General features: G+C 33.2%; 2 protein-coding genes across 6 annotated transcripts; one reads left to right on the top strand and one right to left on the bottom strand.

The window, feature by feature from the left end:
* Positions 1 to 213: 213 nt before the first annotated feature.
* Positions 214 to 2800, bottom strand: LOC114193455 (UNC93-like protein 1). Its single transcript, XM_085665244.1, has 4 exons — positions 2601 to 2800; positions 1837 to 2327; positions 930 to 1638; positions 214 to 603 (listed from the first exon to the last, which is right to left on the bottom strand). Exons 2-4 carry the CDS (start codon positions 2300 to 2302, stop codon positions 435 to 437), a joined length of 1344 nt encoding a protein of 447 aa, XP_085521370.1. The 5' UTR covers positions 2303 to 2327; positions 2601 to 2800; the 3' UTR covers positions 214 to 434.
* Positions 2801 to 3892: 1092 nt separating this feature from the next.
* Positions 3893 to 24846, top strand: LOC114194499 (DNA mismatch repair protein MutS, type 2). 5 transcript variants are annotated; one of them, XR_014983959.1, is made up of 22 exons: positions 3895 to 4235; positions 4899 to 5027; positions 5155 to 5322; positions 5402 to 5485; positions 5739 to 5789; positions 8710 to 8766; positions 8848 to 8930; positions 9047 to 9170; positions 9248 to 9307; positions 10828 to 11070; positions 11781 to 11925; positions 13362 to 13489; positions 13710 to 13757; positions 13845 to 13975; positions 16877 to 16959; positions 19239 to 19342; positions 20547 to 20617; positions 21482 to 21792; positions 21997 to 22187; positions 23255 to 23422; positions 23545 to 23636; positions 24333 to 24846. XR_014983959.1 is itself a non-coding variant. In XM_085665242.1 (20 exons), the coding sequence occupies exons 1-19, from the start codon at positions 4038 to 4040 to the stop codon at positions 22152 to 22154; spliced, it is 2376 nt and encodes a 791-aa protein (XP_085521368.1). In that variant the 5' UTR covers positions 3894 to 4037; the 3' UTR covers positions 22155 to 22187; positions 24333 to 24846. The 5 variants fall into 5 exon arrangements, 2 of the variants coding, with proteins under 2 accessions (XP_085521369.1, XP_085521368.1); XR_014983958.1 differs by lacking the exon at positions 24333 to 24846 and adding an exon at positions 23791 to 24181; XR_014983957.1 differs by lacking the exon at positions 24333 to 24846 and having other exon boundaries at positions 23545 to 24181.
* The last annotated feature ends 8 nt before the right edge of the window (positions 24847 to 24854 follow it).

Raw genomic sequence — 24854 nt, 5'->3', positions numbered from 1 at the left:
CAATCACATTAATTTTGTTGGATTTGTTAAACAACGTTAGTTGACACTTTCAAATGATGTAAATAACTTAAAAACTAACCTAAAATGTATTCAACACATAAATTTTTTTTTAACATAATTGAGTTAAAATGTCTATATTAATTTATTTTTAAAGTTTGAGATGAAAATTTATTAAAATTTAAAATATAAACAAATTTTAATTTCGCTTCAAAATTCACGGAATAAAAATATACTTTACCTTTTAAATAATATTTACATTAAAAATAAAAAGTAATTTTCACTCAAAGTTGTTTTATCTGAATTGATCAAACTCCAAGACACTCTTTATTGATTTCAACAAATGGAACTAAAAGGAAATTTACAAGCAACACATGAAGATGAAGAGGACATTGTTATATCATCATCAACTTGATCCATGACAGGTTTCTCTCTCCCTATTCATCTTTCACAGCAAGCATGACCAAAACAAAGAGTAACGGATAGCTTATTGTTGTGAGCACCCAATTCACTATCAACTGGGACATCAAACCCACATTGTGTTCATCTACTTGCCATGCAACAGCAATCCCTGCACTCTGTATTCCTTTAAACAAACCACTGTACCTGTATATACATATTTACACAACTTCAATTATCAGAAGCTATGTTTATAGATTTAACATGATAGCAGTAAAACATGTATATGGATTACACTAGAAGACTCTTGTATTAAACAATGTTCATAACTTTATAAGCACAATTCTCAACAATGGAGCTGTAAGGTTCCTTCAGTAGTAAAAGTTAAAAGTAAAGACCGACCATTAAGATTGGTCTGAAAACTTTAAACGAGAAAGATCATGAGATCAACTCTTTCGCTAACAAAATACTATTAACTAACATTTGTCGATGAAAAAACAATTCTTAGTAATATTTCATGGGAATTAATTTACCTGCTGAGGATCTGAGAATCATCAGCCAGGGCTCCAATAACCCAATAGACCAAGCTCTGGAACATGGCATCAAGCAATCCAAAACTAAAGTACAAAACAAAAGGTCCAACAAATCCTGAGTGTTTAAAATCCAACTTTTCTGGAAAATCATTGGAGTTGTACCTAAACTGATTAGCAAGTGCACCACCCCAAATCACAGTCCCAAGAACAGCAACCACCACAACTCCCAGCAACCCCCGCACCCTTCTCCTCTCAAAGCTGAAATCCATCACATAACCAATCCCAACAGAACCCAGCATCTGAGCCCCCCAGTAGAACACACTGTTGAACCCTCTGGTCCTCAGATTAAACAGTGCCCCATTCACATCATTGAACTGGTAAGGGTAAAAGAAGTTGCTGGACCAAGCTGCGGGAACCATAAGAAGCACCTTCCAATTGGAAAACAACCTGCGAACCTCCACACACTCGGTGGACACATCGGAGTACACCATGCTGCTGCACCTACTGCCATCATCACGAACCACCTTGCATGCAGGTAAGATGGCCAACGACAAGAGGGTCCCCACTGTCATAAAGCACATGAAGCCTATGTAGGTTCCATCATTCACAGAAGCAGCCTCACTACGATGGTAGTTCATGATCAAAGGAATCAACCCACCAATCACTCCACCCATGTTGAAGATGCTCCAGAAAATAGATATGTAAGTCCCTTTCATTCGTAACAGTATGATACTCAGTATGTTTAGAATATTAGTCAAACAGTCAACATAAAACTTTTTGCTTTTTGCATCATTTATATATTTAAATATTTAAATTTGATCTTATCTTCAGTCATATAGGACAACACATATCATTGAGTAAAGCCATAAAGCTAAGATATTTTACTCTGTCATCAACAAACTAATACCTTTTCTGTTGGCTGGAGGGTAAGATGTCATGATTGCACCTTGTGCTGCCCACAAGAGGCCTGCTCCGACACCAAGGAGAGCACCGGAAAGAATGGGAAAGGCTTGGTGGTGGTGGTGGTTGTAGTAGAGTAAGGAGGAAGTGTAGAGGACATAGGTGGAACATCCTGCGAGAAGGGTGAGGTGAGGTCCTAGGATGTTGTAGATGGCGCCGCCAAGGATGCCAAATATGGAAAAAGTGGTGTAGAGGGCAGTGAGGGAGTTGTTGGAGGCAGTGTGGTTCAGTTGGCCTCCACCTCCCATTCCTGAGAGGGCGTTGAACATGCCGGAGCAGCAAAAGCAGACAACCCCAATGAGGATCACTTGAACTAGTGGCGAGTTGTACCTTAAAAAGGGTAATCCTGAACTTTTTGAGGTTTCAGATTGTTGGACTCGGTTGCTTGATTCTTCATCTCCATTGGAAACCATTAGGAAATGGACTTGAATTTGGTGGCTAGTGTGTAAGTGTGTGAGAAAGATAATGGAGTTTTAGACTATGTTGATTTGATATATAAACAATGAAAACAGAGTATAAGGTGTAACTAAACAATGTAACTATGAAATTATGTAAGTTCTTCCACTCTTACCAATTTCAATGTTTTATTATACAAACTTTTTACTAACATAGAAAATATCAGTTCTAAAACTAACATAGTACATGGAGAATGAAGATAGAAAAACATAAAGTAATGTCAGAAACTTCACAAATTAAATCAACATCAGCTACCTTATTCGCTTATCTTCCTTACAAAGTCTGCAAAAGGAATCAAAAACTCCATATTTGTCACGGAATCTAATTCTATAACAGTAAGATTGTAACCTCAATTAATAACCAATAACTCTACTTTGGAAAATTTGATTGATCATGCCCATAACCTACTGAAGAATGTGTACCATGCATCTGGTATATATGATTCCCATTTTCCTCTGCATTTCTTAACTTTACTTATTTCCTAACTTTACATATTTATCCAATGAAATGTGAACAGATTGTCTTCTATTTGTGAAAAATTTCTTCTTGCTAACTACATATAAGACAAGAAATATAATTGATTGCAAGAAGAGCATCGGTATACTTTATAATATACCTTTTCAAAGTCTTATTTGACTCTGTAAAACAGTCTTGTTTTTTATTCATACTGTAAAAGTTATTTAAATATAAATATGGTAATATTATTTGAATGTGATGTTGGTAACATAATAGCTAAACTTAAATATGAAGATTAATTTAATGAATTTTTCTGTCTGTAATTAAGAAGGCCTAACACATACATACTTAAAAATTCAAAGTGAATATTATATTGGGTAAAAGTGACTCAAGTGAACAGTAAATAAATAGAAAAGTTCATATATATATATATATATATATATATATATATATATATATATTATAAAAATTTAGAGTGAAAACAAGTTTTAGTCTTTTACATGAATTTTGTTATACTGATGCCAAATATTCTTTTTTATTATAAATATATTAAAATAAATTGTTTAATATAATAATATTTTTTATGTCAAAAGATTTTTCTTTCAAGGTACAGACAGCATTTCTCTTGAATTGTTTTTTAACCTTAGAACCTTATATGTCAATTTCTTTTCTGGCATTTACTTTTTCTTTGTTCCAATATAAAGAAATTAAAAAAAAAATCTCTTTTCATTTTGTCTTTATTTTAAAAAATATAATTAAAAAATGGCATAGCAGACTTTTAATTATAATAGTATATTTTTAAATTAGGATAAATTATCCTTTTTTTTTCAAAGTTCAAGTTTAGTCTTCAATTTTTTTATCCCATTTTATACTTTTGTCCACAGACTTATATTTTATAACTATTTATCATTGTCATCAAATACTAACTATAGTAATTTTGAAGACTAAAAACAATTTCTGAATTAAAAGAAAATAATAGGGCAATATTTTCATCGAACGAAAACCAAATTTAACTTTGTTTAGAGAAACAAAACCATTTTTTTTATCTTTTTAAATCATTAATAATTTTTGGTAGTATTATATTTTATTCTCAAAGCTGGTTCACCAGCGAATGTTGTTGTAATCGGTAATCCTGCTCCAACTGTTGTGGTGTTGCTTCCTCTGCTCATCCTCTCAGCACCATTGCTGTGCAATCTTTAGAACCCAATTGTTCGAAGAAATACCCATGACATAAAAATGCTATCTTTCACCATAACCATACCTGTTGTTCCAGTAATCACCATTAGCAAATGGAACCAGAGACATATGCAAAGGCTAAGGCAAAGGGTCTCAGCTTCTATTCACCACGACAGCCTCAGAGTCCTCGAATGGGACAAGCTTTGCGATGTTGTCGCTTCCTTCGCCACCACTTCCTTGGGCCGTCAAGCCCTCAAGGTCCCTTTTCAGCCTTTTCTCCTATGTTTGGTTGGGTTGGGTTGAGTTGAGTCAGTTGAAATTTATGCAAAAGAATGAATGAAATAATATTATGTTTCCTAGGTTGGAGTTTAAGACCAAGTGTTCATTTAATTTCTATATGCCTATTGAGCTTTTTGCAAGTTTGATATTGAATTAATTTGGTTTTGATTAGAATTGATTTTAGAGGGAAGAAGCAAGGTAATAGAAAAAGCTCAGTATACGATTTCTGATTAAACACAAAAGCTACTTTAATTACTTCAACTCAAAATCAATTATGGATTCATAACCAATTCTTCAAATGGGACTAGTTATGTGAACATTTATTTAAAATTACGATAGCTGATATTTCATTGTGATTTTGAATGACTCAACATGAAACCAAACATGTAAAGTTGGGATAGAACTCATTTTGATAAAATAGATTATGCATTTGAAATGTGTATTTAAATTAACCTGAAGAATGTATTTAACGTTGAAATGTGAGCAAGGTGTAAAAAAATAATTGCTGGTGTAAACTAAATAATGAAATTATAACTTTATCCTATTTTATTCCAATGTTTCCCATTCAATTATATTCCACTTTCCGTTAGATGTGTAAACATGTCTTATTCCATATTATGATGTAATGTGTTCATGTGACAGGACCAGCTATGGTCTCTGAATCAAACTTTCGAAGAAAGTCTTGCACTTCTTGAGGAAACCAATGCTGCCGTTGAAATGCACAAGCATGGCACTCTCAGATTGCACTTGGGGCACCTTGATGCTATGTTGGTCAGTAACCAATGTGTATAAATTGGTTCCTTTTATAATAATTATAATAATATTTGCAATTAAACATAAAATAGTTCTTCATGTTTCTGTTTCTTTTCTTCTAAGGTCCTAATCAAGGTTCCTGTAGGTAAAAACCGCCATTCAACATGCCCGGAGAAGTACACCAGTGAGTGGCAATGAGGCACGGGCCATTGTCACTCTTCTGCAGAGTGCTGAAATCTTGCAGGGTGATCTCAAGGCTGCAATTAAGGAAGACAAAGATTGGTATGGTCGTTTCATGCCTCTTACAGAGCTGGTAAATGGAGATTTTGGACGTGTCATTCATGTATAATTAACGTTTCTGGCATTTTTCACCCACCTAAACATGCTTGCAGATATTGGAATTTGTCATCAATCGGTCCTTAATTAAAGTGATAGAGCAAGTTGTTGATGAAGATGGATCTATTAAGGACTCTGCGGTTTGTTTCATGTCTCCTTCAAGTTTCCCCTTTTCTAACTCTGCATATTTTGACAGTGGTTAGCCACTCATTTTATTTGGTTTGAGATGGCATAGATTATCTTAAATTTTCTTAGCATTCTTTAGTATACATCATCAATGAAGAGAATACTTTAGCTATGCGTCTTTCTTTTCTTGTCATACAGCTGACTGTCAGTTTTACATTGTTCACTTTATGCAAATGAATTTGTAACATAAACACATATTCTTCTTAGAGTCCAGCCCTTAAACATTCGCGGCAACAAGTGCAAGTGATCGAGAAAAAGGTAACTCTTGTTTATTTTTACTATATTTGTTTCTGTTGGTTCTGTACATACTGGCTCCACAAAGATGTATATAGTTTAATAGTTTTTAGTTGAGATTTAGATTTGAATGCTTGGCAAAGAATTTAGACAACAGAAAGATTTATTCAGGACTATCTCAGGTAATTATACAAAAAAATTAGAGAATAGAAAAAAAAATTAGCACTCTTTTACAGGTAAACTTACACTACTAGTCTAGGAGAAAGTTTGGTGACAGGGGGAAGCAAAAAATATGATAGGGTATCCTATTCTAGTGTAGAAGCTGAATTTGGACCCCATACTCAAGGTATGTATGGAGTACTCTAGATAAAGGTTGACATCCCTATGCAATTGTGCTATGATAACAATTCAGCCATGAACATTGCTCATAATCAAGTACAACATGATAGGACCAAACATATTGGAATTGATAAGCACTTTTAAATACGGGATCAGTAGGATAAAAATATTCTAATATCTGTGTAATAACATGAAAAAATATTCCTAAAATCTGCACATTCATTCCAACAAATTTTATTTCTTTTTTTAAGAAAATGTGATTGTTACATATAAAGGAGTTGATAACGTAACTAGCGGGATTGTATTAATAAAATATTTCTTCATTCCCTCCTACTACTCAAGTGTTTTTGAAAATTTCCTTAAAATGAAACAAACCCAGTTTCAAGTCGACATTCAAGTCCTTAGAACCGACAATGGTAAGGAGTACCTCCATAATGTTCTCTGTTAGAGATATATATGTTAACATTCAGTTATTCAGCTGGATGTTAGTTAGTTATTTGTTTTTCTGTCTGGTGGTAAAGAAACCAAATCTCACGTGTTGTTATGAATTAAAGCATCATACTCCTATTTCATAGCTGGAACCCAATTTGGATTATGCACTGCCTTTTAACACTGCAAGGCTGAATAAAAACACTGAAGGATGAATTCTAGGATTATGAAGACTGGATTTAGATCGTGTTTGCATAGATTAAGTATTAGGAGGCTTAGGTAGAGACTCAGATTCTGATTCATTAGGTAGGGTATTAGAATTTTAGGTATGAGAGAAAACAGAGAAAGGTTTGGAGGAAGAGAATGGATTATAATTGCATTGAATGAGAAAGAAGATACTAGCTGAGCATATATAGGCTCAACAAGAGGTTGCAACAGTAACTGAGTAATCATAGCAGTAAAACAGATATCTAACTAACATCCAGTTAAATAACTGAATGTTTATATTTATATCTCTAATGCTCTCAAAGATAAAGAACTAACAGTCCACTCAAGGAAAAAAAAAACTAAAATGGAGGCAGAAATGTGCACACTTCCGAGACAAAACCTAGATTCTGACCAATATGCAGAAGCTAAAAATACTCACTAGGTAGGTAACACATTTTCTTGGTTCTCCTTCAAATTTAATAGATGTTATTTCCAATGTTAATGAATTGGACATAATGATGAGTTCATAAATGGAAATCAAGAAAATGAGCAAGAGTAAGCAATTCCAAGAAAAATAACAAGACAAAATACTCTTACTCCCAAAAATAGTTTTTTTATTTCTGATTTTGTATATGTTGGGTTCGTAGTTAAGAGATGCTTTTATTTTATTTTCTTGGGGTAATTAGTAGTTTGTAGAATAGACGTTTAGTGGGCTAATCCAAGCAAGTGCAAAATTTTGGCCAAAGAAGAGACAGGTGTACTTGGAGCTTCATGGATGCAAAAGAGAAGGCAGGGAAACCTGACTACTTGGAGCAATAACTACTACTTGGAGCAAAGAAAGAATAACCCAAGCATCACACATATCTCTCTAATTTTCGGTGCAACCAAAGGGAAATTTGAATTTTTAAAATTCAAATTTCCCCCTATACATTTTTCGCCAAGGATTATTAGTTTAGGATTTGTAATTACATTTAGATTTTATTTGAAAGATAGCTTCTCCTATAAGTACCCATTTTCTTCTCTTGTAAAACACTTTTGATATATTGAACTGAGAGAATTCTTGGCAATGAGTATGAAGGAAGTTCTTCTAGTTTTATCTTGACTCTTAGGAGTCAAGTGATGATTCTTCACATGGAGCCTGTCTTGGAGAAGCATGAAGCCCTCTTCCTCTTCCACAAGTGGTGCTTCATTCTCCATGTCATAAGTCCTCTCATCTTTTCTCTTTGTTTTCCCATTTCCACAAGTAATGCTTTCCTTAACTTTCAACAATATTATATTTGTATTAACTCCAAATCAGAATTAAACGTTCTCCTAACCAATTTCCACATGTTTTATTCTATCAAGATGCATAAGAATTTTTTTAGTGCTAATGGCAGCTTTATTATTGCATAACAAACTCATTGTATGGTTAGTATAAACCTTAAGCTCTTAAAGCCTTATTTGTATCCATATTCCTTCACAAATTCCATGAGACAGAGCTCTGAACTCAGCTTCTGCAATACTGACAATCTGAGTGTATTTTAGATTGACAAGTCTCTGAACCAGTCTTTGCTATTTTCCCTTGTCCAGGGGTGGACTCTCTTCTTCAACTCCAATTTTCACATATAATTCCATAGGTGTATAGGTGCAACCCAAGGTAGTGACAAAAAACCCTGTATTTCTGTGACAACCTCTCAAAATACTCACGATTTCCTGGTTGGGTGTATGACCTCACCCCTTTCCTCAAGTCAATATGTATGTTTATGAATTATTCTCCTCTTCCAATTTATACCACACGATTGGACCAGTTCTATATCAGTGAAATATATTTTCTTCTCCACATTATTATTATTTTGCAATGAATTCTTTCAGACACTTAATATGTAAGATAATGTATATTAGTAAATCTATATTGTCAGACATGCCATATATGTATGTTTATTTTACTTTAAATGAGTTCATTTTAGGATTATTTAATTCCTATATTCAGGTAAAACAGCTAATAGAGAGCATGATCAGGAGTGAAAGGAGTGATACATCAATCCTAGTAAGATTCACTTGACTCTACATGTATTTCTTTTACGTATAATTGTTTCTTTCTGTTTTGATTTTGTAACAATTCAAACAGGAAGTGAATAATGTAGATGGCAGGTGGTGCATAAGAGTTGATTCTAGACAAAAGACAAGTTTTACGGGTCTATTATTGTCCAGGTGCATAAAATTTTATCAACATAATTTTGAGCATTTATTGTTCATGAAATAATGTTTGTCAATAAAGCTAGTATGTACGCATAAATTCCATTCCTTAAGATAGTATTTGTTGGCAGTGGATCAGGAATTGGAAGTACTATAGAGCCACTTTCTGTTGTGCCTTTAAATGATGAGTTGCAGCGAGCAAGAAGTTTGGTGGCAAAGGCTGAAGCAGATGTGCTTTTGACATTAACCAAAAAGGTTATAAATGTGATATTAATAAAGATTTTAATGGTCACGTTCTTTTATTCTCATATGATGTCTTAATTTGTGTACAGATGCAGTTGGACCTTGAGGATATTGAAAAGATATTGAACAGTTTGGTTCAACTAGATGTGGTAAATACCTTGTGATGTTTTTAAAGGGAATTGGATCACCACTTCTCATTTTCTCTCTTCATATTCCACCATATGCACTTATTCTCCTGTGAGATTTATTTCATTGCTTTCAAGGATTTTGCTTATAGGTTTTCCTTTCAATGATCATCCCCTTGAGAGTTTTCTGATTTGAATTGTGAGAGATATGATTTGATTACATTAAATAGGGAGATATGATATAATTTGATGGGAAATATCTTAACAAATATTTTCCATTGTTAGACATTGATTTTGTTTATTATAATTGTATCTCTTCTTCATTATAAATAAGAAAACTCATGTGTATACACAATACAAGGAATTCATGATATTCCTTATTGGTTTGTTTCTTCTCCGCATTGTATTAGAGCAATACCATATTCTGCTATCTCATTTGTTACTAATCCTTTCAACATGATATCAAAATCCTAAAAAGAAAGGAACTAAATTCCGAGCTTTTCCTATGGGTTCAACACTCACGAGTAATTTTATTAGAAATTGTGTATGTTTTCCAGTTTCTGTTTTTTCCCTACCATCACTATTCATACTAGATACACTATTCACCACCAGCAGCTCTAGGATCCAGTTTCCTACAAAACTAACTATTTACATAGACAAACACAACACACCCAAAAACATGACTTAGGAGACTAGACAAGAGCAAAACAAATGTAAAGAGAGATGATATAGACTCAACAGGAGGGCCTGAGTTACTTCAAGGAGGTGTCTGTATATCTCTCAACAATCTCATTTTGTGAGTTCATGAACAACACCATTTTCATAAAGGTATTTCGACATCTCATGGTTTACGTGTCCCGTCTCATTATCATAGCACAACATTTAACTAATGTCCCAAATTGTTTGGATTAATAGAACGAATTTTATGAATAAAGGAAAAATTTTAATTTTAATTTGATGCAGAAAATCCATGTAAGATGAGTGTAATCATCATTAATAAAAGTAACAAACCATTTAGCACAAAAAAAAAACTAGAATTTGATTAGGACTCCTTGTATCAAAGTGACTTAAGTCAAAAGGATTAACATTTTGTATTACTAAGGCAAATATGTGGCCCAATGGTACTTTGCAAATTGACATACATCATACTTAAATAACTAAACAGACTCTTTCGAAAATAATGAAGGAAACATAGACCAAGGAACAAAAAATTATGGGTTAAATGTTTTTGAAAATTGTGCTTTGTCCTTGAACTAAGCACTATATACCTATTTTGTTCTTATACTTTATGAAGGTCATGCAAAACGTCCTCGCCAGGAAATGGTTCTATAGTATTTCTCACGTGGCAAATCGAGTTCCACAATAGATTACAAAATAACCTCCACATGGTTGTGTTTCGTTTGTGCATTTTTATTCATTTTACTTTGAAATGATATATTTTTGGGAGCCGTTTTACTTCGAGGAGTGATAAACATTTTATATTTGACGACATGATAATCTTTCTTGTGCAAAAAGATAGTCAGTAATGTGGATCCTATTTGCAGATTAATGCTCGTGCTACTTATGGACTTTCATTTGGAGGGTCAAGTCCTCATATATTTTTGCCAGATAGGAGTGGCTCTTCTACTACAGATGCCTTCTCAAGAAGGAATGCAAATTCCTATGGATCCTTGCCCAAAAAAAGGGAATGGAAGTTGTATCTTTTAAAAGCTTATCATCCGCTTTTGCTCCATAGGCATAGGGAGAATTTGCGGAAGACCAAAAAGGACGCCAATCTTGCTACTTCAGTTAAGTCAAAGATGCACATGTTGACTTTAAAGAAAAGGGGGTGGAGGACTTGAGGAGATAAACACTACATACTAATTTATACTCTCTTGATAGACTTAGTGAAGACTACCATCTCCCTAGGATTATATGTCATCCAACTAATGGCTATAAACACTGAACGTGTTTAAACTTGTGATACATGAAAAAGATATTTCCTTGCTGCTTTATTGGGGGGATGAATTTAAGCAAATGTATTTTGAAAAATAGAAAACCACTGTTTTGTTCATATTAATTTGTCTACCCTTTTTTTGGCTTTATTGGTGAATGGATGGGAGAGTTGTTTTTATTCCGTGGTTGGAAATCTTGGATGAAAAGGCTTTCGTGTTGATTGTCTGTAATACTGCACCGTTTTCAATCTAGGTAGGCTTAAAGAAGAAGGCTTCCTGATTGTTGCTTATATTGATCAATTACTTCCTTTTCCCTCTTATTTTCTTCCAATGAGAAAATTTCGGGAAAAGATTGGACAAAAAGAATAACTCATAAAGAGGAGAAATGTAACTTGGGGTTTTAGGAAGTTGCGTTAGGGTTCTTCCACTGAAACCAATGTATATCATATTTTCTTTTATTTTTCTGGACATTTGATATGCTGTTTGAAACATTCAATGTTTTTCTTTTCTGTGCTTATCATGCATTTGGTGATCACTCATGATAAAGTACTTCTGCTAGTCAGGATGCTGCAGACAATGCCCTGCCAGTAGCAGTTGACTTTTTGGTATCTAAGAAAACTCGCGTTATAGTTATAACTGGCCCTAATACTGGTGGTAAAACCATATGTTTGAAGACTGTAGGATTGGCTGCTATGATGGCAAAATCAGGTGTGTTCATTCCCCTCCCCCTATTTCTGAATGTTTAGCATTACTACATGCACATCTTAAAACTGTTGATGTATTAATAAAACTAATAGAGGATGGTAGAAGAAGGAATGATAAAATGAAGAGAAAAATAGTTTGTATTAAATACAAAAAGGAGCCTAAGCTCTCATACAAGAACTAACCGGAATTATGTTCCTGAGAGAAGGAATAATCCTCTGCCAATCCCTATGGATTCTAACTGAAAAAATACATAATAATCATCACACTACTTTTCCTTTTCCGTATAATCAGTCCTAATTAGCTGCCGCATCAGCAATTCTTCAATTCTTTTCATTCTTCTCTCTTTTTCCTTAGTGCACAATCCATATCTTAGACCTGCCTAGCTAACGGCCCATTAAGGAATCATCATCTTTTCCAACACTATGTCCCTTGTCAAGCAGTCTATCAAAAGCATTTTCGTATTTTGTCAAGTAGAAATTCATTTAATTAAAATTATTGAGAGCCTATTTGTATTTAGCCTTTGGTTCCTTGACATGGATTGGTTTTCCTTTTACTGGACACGAATATCCTGTGACATCTTCCTCAAACCTGGACATAATAAGTTGGAGGGGGAGTGAATTGTGATCTAATTTCAATTAATTCACTGTCTTCTCATCCATGATATATACATCGTACTAACTTACAACCACTTATTTTTTAGAAGGAATAAGTTATCAAGTTAGGTACTGGGTGTATTTTAAGAAATTTGTAGGTATAGCTTGCTAACATATTCCTTCTAAAAAAATAAGTGTATGCTAGCAAACTCTATACACCCACTTGTTTTTTAGGAGTGTTCTGGATATAAACTCATGACCTACTAGTCACCAAGGTGCAACTTTACCATTGCAATAGGAAGCAGATGCTGACAAAGATGTTTGAGTCTAATGTTGGCAACATGGGAATGGCTAATATTTATTAACTAGGTTCATGAGGAGTATTAGAAATCAACCTCTAAATTATAGGAGAATCACTATTATAGTTCTTGAGAGAGAGAGAGAGAAAAGAAACAGAAAGAGGTTGTCTTTCAACTTGTATCAGACCTAGATAGAGGGTTCTGATCAGTGGAAAGTTTTGACTAACAAGAAGTTGAGTGAAGTATCACCAAGTAAAAAGTCTCAGGACATCGCCTCTTAGAGGCGAGGCTGTAACAGGAAGTTGGGTATTATGTGTTGCTTCACATTGAGTAGTATGGAATGCTTGGTAAAATATTTAAGTGTTTCCTTCTTCCCCTTTAATGGCTAGGGTAAGTTCCTCAAGTGTTGGTTTTATCAATATACCATTATTGTTATTCATGAATACGCTATGTAGGATTAATTAGTAAAATCATATATTTGAATCAAACAAGTGTTTTGCTCTGTTTAAATAGTTGAATTTTATGCTCAGAATCTGCAATGTTGCAGGTCTCTATGTTCTTGCTTCAGAATCTGTGAAAATTCCTTGGTTTGATTCTGTTTTTGCTGACATTGGTGATGAGCAGTCCTTATCACAATCTTTGTCTACGTTCTCTGGCCACTTAAAGCAGATAAGTGTAAGGAATAATGTTTTAATTGTGTATAACTTAAATGCTGAAGACCCTTTCGTTCTGTTATTCAATTTCTGTTATTGCTTAAAAACATTTCAGTTTAGTTTTATCAGTAAATTTTGAATGTTGATATTTTCAGTTTATGGTAACGAGTGACATAATTTTCCTTTGTTATTTTCAAAATATTAAAGAAAATCTTATTTCGCCTTCTAATTTTATCTTGCAGCATATTAAATTACAGGCAACGAGCCAATCGCTAGTGCTACTTGATGAGGCATGTATTTTTTGAATTTAATTAACAGTTCGAATCTGTAATGTCATATATGTATGTGATGGATAGTACTTTGTTTGCAATTGTTAGGTTGGTGCAGGAACAAACCCTCTTGAAGGAGCAGCACTAGGAATGTCATTGTTGGAATCTTTTGCTCATGATAGTTGTTTGTTGACTATGGCTACGACTCATCATGGTGAATTGAAAACTCTAAAATACAGGTATTCATTACAGATGAGAACAGCTTAAAAGTATAGATTTTGGATATACTACATAAAATTTTCTTTGCGTGTAAAATAGAGAAAGATAAACAAAAGAAAATAAATTTATCGGAAACAAATTTTAGTCTACTTGGGATGTACCCATTTTTTCAAGGGTGCAAATACCTAAATTTGATTCATTTCCACTGCAACTTTTACCCAACCAAAAATAAGAAATTTCACATCATTAAAGCAACTAAGGTCAATAATAATGAAATTCTTTTATTGTGTTTGAATGATTGACACCAGTATAATACTTGAACTACACAAGAAAATAAAGAATTATTTTATTGATAACCATCACACCAATTACATTACCATAATCTCTATCTAGAATAATAAAAACCTTTAATAAAGGAAATAAAAATGTGCTGAATTGAATAAAAAGATTTTGAAGATATTTTTTCCCAATTACTATGGTAATAGTAAAAATAATTTTTCTCCTAATAGCCTTCTAGTTACAGCACTCTCCCTCAAGTTGATAGATGAATATCAATCATTTCTAACTTACCTACAAGATCCTGGAATCTGCTCTGAAGACACCCTTTACTGAAAATGTTTGTTATTTGCAATCTACAGGGACATAATTTGTATCTACTACGCTCCTGTCAAGATTATCTTTGATGAAATGCTAGTCAATTTCAATATATTTGGTCCTATCATATTGAACTAGACTATGGGCAATGCTCATGGTTGACTTGTTATTCACAATACAATTGCATAGGATGTGAATCCTTACTTTAAGGTCATCAAATATGATCTTCATCCAAAGTCTTTCACACACACCTTGAGCAAGGGGTTGAAATTCAGCTTCTGCGTTAGAACAATATATATTGTCCTGTTTTTTGCCTCTCGAGGTCACTAGATTATCCAAGGAACATACAGTACCCCTATGTAAATTTTTTTTGTTAGTAACAAAACATGTATAGTTTGTATCAGTATATACCTTCAAGGTCAAAGTGTCTTATTTCTCGAAGAATAGCCCCTTTCTTGGGCTCGACTTCAAGTATTAAAAAGATTTGTCAATTGCTTGCGTGTGTCTTTCTGTGGGATCATGCATAAACTTACTCGCCACACTAACTGCATAAACAATGTTTGGTCTCATGTGTGATAAATCAATAAGTTTTCTTACCAACTTCTGATATTAGATTTTTTTTCCACAAAAGAGCTTCCTTCACGTCCAATTCTATAATTTTGTTCAATAGGAACTCCTGAGGTTCTACATCCTAGCTTACCTGTTTCTTGAAGGAGATTAAGTACATATTTTCTTTGGAAGATGAATCCCTTATTTTGAATATGCAACCTATATTCCATCGAAATACTTAGATTTCTTAGTCTTTCATATCAAATTGGGCTGCCAATTTCTCCTTTAAAGCCAGTTTCTATGCTTATCTTTTGCAATAATCATGCCATCAACATAGACTGATAGTAGTGTAAGTTTACCTATAACGGAGTGCTTTATGAATAAAGTATAATCTCCTTGGTTTGGTTTATATCATAAGGAAACCGTTGCTTTTTTGTAAATTTCCCAAATTGTGCTCCTAGAGTTGTTCAAGATCATGTAAAGCCTGTTTTAGGAGGCATACCTTATTCCTTCTACTATGAGCTTCCAATCTGGGAGAGATTCCCAAGTCTTTTATGATGAAGCCATATTTGGGAATTTGCCCATGTTTTTTATGTTCCTTGTTGGCTTATGACATGTTTTGTTTTCGCCCTTGGATTCCAACATATGTAACCCACTCTGCTCCTTAGCAATTAGAATGGTCTTCCTCATGGCAAGTTCTTGATATACTCTATAAGAGAAAAAAGTTATTCAATAATTCAAATCTTTTGTAAGCTTTTTGTATTGATATAAGACTATTGATCAGTTGTGGGATATATAATTGGATATATAAACATCCTTTAATACAATAGATGATTCTAGAGTTATATTCTTGGATCATATATATGTACACTATCACCATTTGCAACTATAATAAATTGTTTAGCTAGTCATTTTGGCATACGAATTGAAGAGCTTAAGAAAATAAGTTGTGATTAGTTGCTCCTAAATCAAGAATCCAAACACCCTAAATCAAAGGGTCAATAGTATTTAATATAATCTTACCTTTCATGGTAGGGTATATGATATAAAGGACTTAGTCATTGATTCAACATTTTTTCTCAAATTGTCAATTTCCTCTTTAGAAGCTTCCATACCAAACATTGAAAAACACAAAATAAAGAGATAATAAAAATTCAGCCTTTATCGATTTGATTCCTAACAAAAAAATAAAAAAACTGTGTGGCAAAAGAGCCAAATTAGGGTCAAATGAGACGTCACCACCAACTTGGTGCTCAAGAAGTCACAACGACCTTGTATGTGGAGGCGGTGAGTGAGGCATACAGTTTGGCCCACCACTAACCTTAACAACGATGGTGAACAATGGCAATGCGGTTGTTAACGAGGCAGCAAAAGCAAAGCTCCCAAGATTGGGAGCTTTAATACCAACTTGAATTATGTAAGGAAATAAGGAATTATTTTATTGATAATCATCACAATAATTACAATCTCACCATCTCTATTTGTAATAAACAAAATTTTTAAAAAAAGAAATAAAATATACTAAAATGAATAAGAAGATTCTAAAGATATTTTTTATCCTAATGATCTGCTATTTACGGTAATAATTCACTTGATAATTCTGGACTTCTGTTCAAATGGATCAGATTTAAAATAAATCCATTATTTGGATGTTTGTTTCTATGCATCTTTTCTTCAATGCATTTATAATATATGATCCTTTTACTTGTATTCTCATGAAAAGTACAAAACCGTGGCCTCTAGTTCTGCTTTGACATTTGAGTTTTATTCATGAGCAGTGATGAAGCCTTTGAAAATGCATGTATGGAGTTTGATGAAGTGAATTTGAAGCCAACATACAAGATTCTCTGGGGTGTTCCAGGTAAGCACTCTTTGACTCCTGCATAATAAAAGTGAATTCAAATCTGTTTATGCCTTTCACTTGCTTTCTAATATCTTGTATGTTTCGATTCATCTCCTTCCTTTGTGTGTATGTTTGTTCTGAAGATTTCTGTCCTGAAAGGATGGTTCGGTATGAAAGGATAAGCCTAAAAAGCTACATCTTTATAAGGTTTCAATGGTTAGAGATATCATTTTCAAATGGAATTATACATTTACACTTTTGCATTGCAAATTAAAGTCCTTTTGACTGAAATAAAATAAAGGGTTTTTGTTTATGTATTGTGTACCATAAGCAGGTATATTTTGTTTGCTAATGAATTCTTTATATTGCAATATTTTTGTTAAAGTAGTAACTAGGTATAGGTTAATTCCCCTTGTGTAGAAAATACATATAGGGTAACATATTTATAATGCAGAATAATGAAAAAAATATGGACTAAGCCCATATACACATAATATTGTAACTAACATAATCTTAATATCTAATACTCCCTCTCAAGTTGGTGCATATAAATCATATATACCAAGCTTGTTACAAATATAATCAATTCTAGATTCTCGTAAAGACTTAGTAAAAATATTTGCTAATTGATCACTTGAGTTAACAAACTCAGTCTTGATGTCTTTAGATACAATCTTTTTTCAAATAAAATGACAATGAATTTCAATGTGTTTGGTCCTTTCATGAAAGACAGGATTAGAGTTAATATGAAGAGCAGCTTGATTTTCACATATATTTTTCATTTGAGTGACATTTCCAAATTGCAATTCTTTAAGTGATTGTTCAAGCCAAACAAGTTCGCAAGTGGCTGAGGTCATAGCTCTATATTTTTCTTCTACACTAGATCTTGTCACAACACTTTGTTTTTTGCTCTTCCAAGAAATCAAGTTACCTCTAATGGATACACAACGGAAGTAGATCTTCTATCAGAAGGAGATCCTGCCTAGCAACATATGAATAGCAGACAACTTTAATATTATTGTTGTAACCATATAGCAAACTTTTTCCAGGAAATCCTTTAATGTATTTTAATATATGAATGATGGTCTACTAATGATCTTCACGTGGAGAATTGAGAAATTGACTCACCACACTAACCGGAAAGGAAACACCAGGTCGAGTTATAGTAAGATAGTTCAATTTTCTATCTAATCTTCTGTATTTCTCAATATCTAAAAAAGGCTCCTCTTGATTAGGTAGGAGTTTGGTATTAGAATCCATGGGTGTGTCAACAAATTTTGAGTTCATTAACCCAATTTCCTTCTAATTATTGTATTGATTCATTTTTCACAATATGAATAAAGCACCCATATTGTCTAAAAAACACATTGTTTCAACTCGATGTTTATTCTCCCATCTTTTCTTACAATATTATTTGTATTGAGAAGATGGACAATTCTAACTATTCCAATTTGGTATTTGACACTGGGGTTATGGTTGAGTGGGTTGAGCTACAAATCTCATCTTACTATCACTACTGAATTCATTCCTACAGAAAATCACGAATTGCATTTGTTGCTTGGAATATGAGTTGCTATTGCATTCCGTAGTCCCACTTTGTGGGGGCTATAAGGACAAAATGTTCGATGCAACACTATAAGGGTCTTAGCAGACAAATACTCATGTACATTACCACTTTGTAAAGTGAAAAGGGACACCAAATTGATTGTTGGTTTCATTAAAAAAGGATTGATAAATAGAAAATAATTTTGAACATCTTTCATTAAATATAATCACATGCAATGGGAAAAGTCATCTACGGAAGTAACAATATCTTGACCTTAATATAGAATCAATCTAACTAATCCTAATATCCACCATTACTATATTTACAAGATTCTAGCAGGATGAAATAAAGCATGAAGTGATCATCAACTAAAACATGAGTGGTTCTTACAGTTCAGAATGACTTACATCTGGTTCAGAGATTCAATTGATGGTTTCTAAACTTAAGTTTTAATTGATTATGAATCAAATGATGACCACTTCGCAATACTCAGGATGGTTTGCACCTAGTACTGCAGTTCAATGGTCAGTTTGCTAATGATTTGGAAGGCTGGACCATACCAGCTGATGGACCAGTTTCTGGTTTAACCAATTCATTCAGTTCTTTAGCCATGTTTGCAGTATATTACGGGAGAAGCAATGTTTTAAATTTTATGTTCTAAACAGGAAATTGCATATTTCATGGACCATTTGAAATGGTGGTCAGATGTAGTAGACACTTAATGTGTATAACTCGGAGATTTTCATTGTAGGGCGCTCAAATGCAATAAATATAGCTGAGAGGTTGGGACTACCATCTGTTGTTGTAGATACTGCTCGTAAGTTATATGGTTCTGCTAGTGCAGAGATAGATGAGGTATGTGTACTCTGGAATGTATCTTAATTGTATTTATTATTTGGTAATGGTTGTGTATCATATTCTAAGAACATGATGTTTATTATATTATTGTTTTAAATTCGAGTAATGAATTGCCTCCATATATTTACCACATTATCAATTCTATTTTTTTTACCTTGTGTTTGGATAGGAAACTTCACAATTTTTAAAATATTCAAATACATTGAATTTGAATTGATATCACTTCAAATTGTTTCATTTTTAACAATTATTTAAATATCAAATAGTTGTTTGGATAACCAATTTCATGAATTTTAACAAAAAATTATTTAAATATCAAATAATATCAAAATTGATTTCCTTTTGCAGATGTTTTTGGTTGATGTTTATTTTTCAGTCAAGATTTGTTTAACTGATAGTCGTAAAACTTTTCCTTGATTAACATTAACCAATATTGTTTTCAATTGATGTTGTTGAATACAATTATTTAGGCTAGCATCAATTAAAAATATTTTTACAAAGTTGATTGTTGGGTGTTTAGTCAAATTTTTTATCAATGTTGATTGAAAAATTTCCCTAATCAACATTGGTAAAAAGTTGGTAAAAAAGCAATCCTAATTAATATTTGCTGAAAGTTTTCTAGTTAACATTAGAAAAAAAAAAAAAAAACTAACAAACTATTGATAAAAAAATAATAGCTTTGTTTATGATAAAAGCAGCACTGCAAACATCAATAAAAAAATAATCACGACATGACAGACATCATTTGAAAAATTTAATTCACATCCACAATAATATAGTCTCCCTAATATTGGTCAGGAAAACTCTAACTAATATTGAGCAAGAAATAATAGTGGACTACAAAAAAACATTCTAAAAACTTAAATCACAAACTAAGAAAAACCCGAGTTGACATCAACCAAAAAGTAGTTATCTCGACAATCTCTCATCTTAGTCAAGTTGATGATGTCCAAAACCAAAATGGGGCTTAGGGGGAATGCGAATCTGAGAGTATGAAGAATTTCAAATTCTTACTTTAAAAGTGGAATTTGAAATTATATAATTTTAAGCAATCCAATTAGTTTAATGAAATTTTGGAATTTCAATTTCTTTCGAAATTCTTTAAAATAAATGAATTACACTATTAAATTCTCTATCCAAACACACTATTAATGTATTGCAAACATTATAGCTGTTTTAACATAGTTTGTTTTTCATGTAGGTAATAACTGATATGGAAAGGTTGAAACAAAATTACCAAGAGCTGATGGATGAAGCGCGTAATTATCTGATGTAAGACTCTTTGCTTTTAAAAAAAAAATTCATTGCATGCTTTATCCCCGTATTTGCATCTCATGCAATATTTAAAAGAGAGGTCATTTCCTGATTATGACATGGGCACTTATTTCTGTATCTAACAATGGAGTAAGCTCATTCGGTTGCTAATCCATTCAAGGAAAAATGGATCATGCAATCATATTTACATCTTGTTTTAGTTCTGGACTGTTAGTACTCTTTTTCTTTAGTTATTATCAGAATTGTCAATACTTGGAATAAGGCTTCCATCCCTCTGTTTTAATAATTGGATAGAATTTGTTAGACTGACCACCTGTAGATTTTGTTAACCTGTGTTCTCTTCTATGCAATGGATGGAAACTTTGGTTAACGATGAGGATTCATTTATTTGAGCATTGAACCAACCATATATTTAGTACCACAGTAATTGTTAGTAATTAGTAATAAATGCAAGAGTCTATATTATTATTACTCATAGATAATCCATTAAAAAAAATATTATGGAAATATAATCCTAGTAAACTTATTCAGATTCTTTAATAGGGTCTAATGCCAAAAATGAGGAAGATGAGGGATGAGGGATGTCAACTTCCCATTACTTGTATTATGACTAATTGTGCACAAACCATTTAAAATCGACTTAATTTTCTTTACTGTTTCATTTCATGCCACTGGGTACTGCAGTTCTTTGCCATAGCTTGTAATTCTTGAAGATAATTATTAACATAATCATTAACAAGATCCACCATACCTTGCTCCGGATAATTATTAACAAGACCCATCTTTACGTAGGACTTAGAGCATATGTAAATTTTTAATTGGGAATTTTTTTAGTTTTTTCTTTTTTGTTTGTAATTGTAGGCAGTCCAGAGGACTTTACAATAGTCTATTGAACTCCAGAAGGAAGATTGTGAAACATAGTACTGATATACGTTTAAAGAAGATGAGAGATGTGTCCGAGGCTGCGGCAATGGCAAGATCCATCCTTCACAAGAAAGTGAGGGAATTGGATGTATCAGCTAAGCAACCTTCACAGAACATCAAAACTATTAGCAGCTCTCATTTATCAGCAACCAACAAAAGCCAAACTGCAGCAAATAACAGAGAATCTGCTGTTGCTGATAGAAGTACATCTGCTGTAAAAGTTCTTAGTCAATCATCATCAGGTTCAGGTATCTGCAAAGATAATTAAACATGACGGGTATAGAAGGAAACCTTACTGCAATGAGATAATATATTTAATTTCTTGCATCTGAATTAAGAGTACTGCTCTAGTTTATTTTTACCAGCTGATAGCACACGCTAAAGTTATGCTGTCTAGGATTAGAATCATAGGAATATTGATGCAAATGTCATTCACCTTATTGACCTTGCAGATAAATCTAAGCCTCCAAAGGTTGGTGATATCGTACATGTCTCTTCCCTTGGCAAAAAAGTGACGGTTTTAGAAGTGGATTCATCCAAAGGAGAAATTGTAGTTCAAGCTGGAATCATGAAGTTGAAGCTGAAACTAACTGATGTTCAAAGATCATAGAAGTAGGGAAACCATGGCCATAGTCATAAATGAGTAAGTCTTTTCTTTGTCCATAGGATCATATGGTGTGCCTTTTTCTAACTGCATAGTAATAATAATATTCCTGCACCACACGATAGTCCATATATTTATAGAAATTATGCAGCATCAATTTTCGAGAATTAAAAGTTGATTTTTTATAATTTTTATTGTAGAAGTCAGTGCATTTTATTGTGCAACTAAGTATAGATTGGCCTTACTCCATCCCTTGATTAGAGGTGGGTAATGAGACCAGTCTGGTCCACTTAAGACCCGGTCTGCGGAACCCATGTTTTAAATGAACCAGATAAGTCTGATCTGTGAAATAAATGGCCTTTACTTTTTCTGTATTGGATCCACAAAAGCCCTTTGATGAACAGAATAGTCCATGGACTCGATGATAATCCGAAAAAGTATATCAAATTAAAAGAAATTTGTTTATTTTTTCTTTCCTTTGTTAGGATAAAATCTATCAAACAAATATCTGCTACATTAAAATCTATCAAGTCAAACTAAAATCTAGTAAACTCAACAAAGTTCCCTTTCTTAGTTTGTTACTTGTTTAATATTTTCATCTAAAATGCTGCAATTTCAAGTCCACGGGTTTAACAGACCGAGTCTGTTAACTGATTATAATTATGCTGATTTCAAAACGAAGTGTTTGTTATCTGTAAGGTCTGCACACTTAAGTATGGGTTCACAAATTTGGATCTATATAGCCACCCTTTTCTATGATGAACCAGATATCCCAAATGCTTTTGGTGTTAACCGAAGAAATATGAATAATTTTGTGTTGCATCTCTAGTGTGGTACCTCACATGAGAATCCTTTACACAAGTGGATCCATCTTGTCCTAAATGTTAACTTTTATCTTATTAGAAGAATATATATGTAAGGATAGAACACTAGACAATTTGGTCATAGACTTCGACACCATTTCATGAGCCAACTATCCCCAAAAGATTAATCTGATAGGTGAAGACACCCAAACGGTTTTATTATTTTTATTTTTCATCTCTAACAACCCTTACCCTCTAGAAGTCCAAAATATATGTTTAACTTATTTGTATTCCCTTGAAAAGGGAAAATGTGCATGGAAACTGCTATCATATGATGTGACGTGAGAGGAAACAAAGGTGGGGGGATTTTCAGTATCACAAACTTCGGTTCCTAGATTTAGCTGGATGTGTCAATAAATACAGTTTTGCAATGTCATCAACAGTACAAATAGTTGGCGTGCTTTATACAAGGTACGTTTTTCTTGATGATGCATACAAAATTCTGTTGACTGATCTGCAATTTAAGCAACTTAAACTGTTGGCAAATGCAAATCAAGAAGCATTACCCTGTTATGGTTTTGTCTCCTTGTCAGAATGTGAAAAAAAGTAGAAGAAAACAAGCAACTCAGTTAAAGAAAGTTGTGAACATCTCATGGTGCTTGCTTAGTGGAAAGAACAGTAACAGGTATTCATACAAAAGGTTTAGGTATTCTACCCTTTGTTTCTCTTCACTTTATATAGAAATGAGCCCTCCTATTTCATTAGGTGCCCTTTATTTTTGGTACTGTTGATCGTATATCTATAGAAATGTACCCCTTTGTTTGTAACGTCTATTTTAGGCCTTTTGACACTGATGGAGATGGAATGTCCCTGCTCTCTCTTGAAGAAGATACTAACGGATTCCAATTATGCGCTTGGATTCCTTTAACTAAAAAACACCTTCCACTACCTCCCTATAAAATCAATTTTTGGAAAGGGAGCATGGCGTGAATGTAGAAACACTTTTTTATTTGTTATATAGCACAATGGCGATAACCAAGTCAGAATCTAGGATCTTGTATAAAGTATCTCGAATCCCCAACCACAAGTCCCACCCTTGTGGCTTAGAAAGATTGAGTGTGGTAAAAACACAAGGTTGATGTACAAAACTACTTTTCTTTTTTCCAACACAGTTTTGTGTAGGGTGTTTGGTTCTGCATCAAAAATGTATGAAATGCAGGTTTTTCATAAGCAACCTAGTGAAGTTTCTTTGTCTTCTTTTTAAGAAATAGAAGTGGTTTTACCTACTCAAATGCATGTCCATACACACATGTAATTATTGTAGTAGTTCTTGCCCCCATCTACTGATTTAGTTATAATTTTCTTTTTGTGGTACTGTCAGGGAATAAACAGCGTAATTTTGTTGCTATTGCAAGTTGCAACTAGGCATGAGATACAGTAGCTTACTGGATCCGAGGTTTAAAAATATTTTCTTAAGAAAATGGCCAAGTTGGAGAACAATTACCTACTTGACTTTATCATAAAATAAAGTTGATCAAATTAAAAATGCAAAAGATTTTGAATTCAAAACTTCCACCAAGTTGGTGGAACTTCATTCATCAAGCATTAGTGGGTAGCTGAGAGGAAATCACCAAGAAGGAGAGACTGATATACTAGGCTTCAATTCATGCAACTGCTAATGCCGTGTGTTGCTTAAGATTAATTATGATTTTTTGGTTATAAAGCTTCAAACTTTACTGTCATTTTTCATTTGGGTATATAAGATTGTTATCAGATTTTTTGTTTCCACAAAGCTCAAGACTCTTTCGGTTGAGTTTTGTTTCAGTTTGTAACAGTCACGACAATACCTTTTTCCACAAGACAATTAGTTAGTGGAATTAACTTTATGTTTTGAATTTGCATT

The sequence above is a fragment of the Vigna unguiculata genome, chromosome 8 (genome assembly GCF_037176805.1).
Source record: "Vigna unguiculata cultivar grain cowpea cultivar isolate G323 ecotype 2 chromosome 8, ASM3717680v1, whole genome shotgun sequence".
NCBI classification, from domain to species: Eukaryota; Viridiplantae; Streptophyta; class Magnoliopsida; order Fabales; family Fabaceae; genus Vigna; species Vigna unguiculata.
Note: the sequence above shows the minus strand (reverse complement) of the source record. Positions and strands in the feature narration are given on the sequence as shown.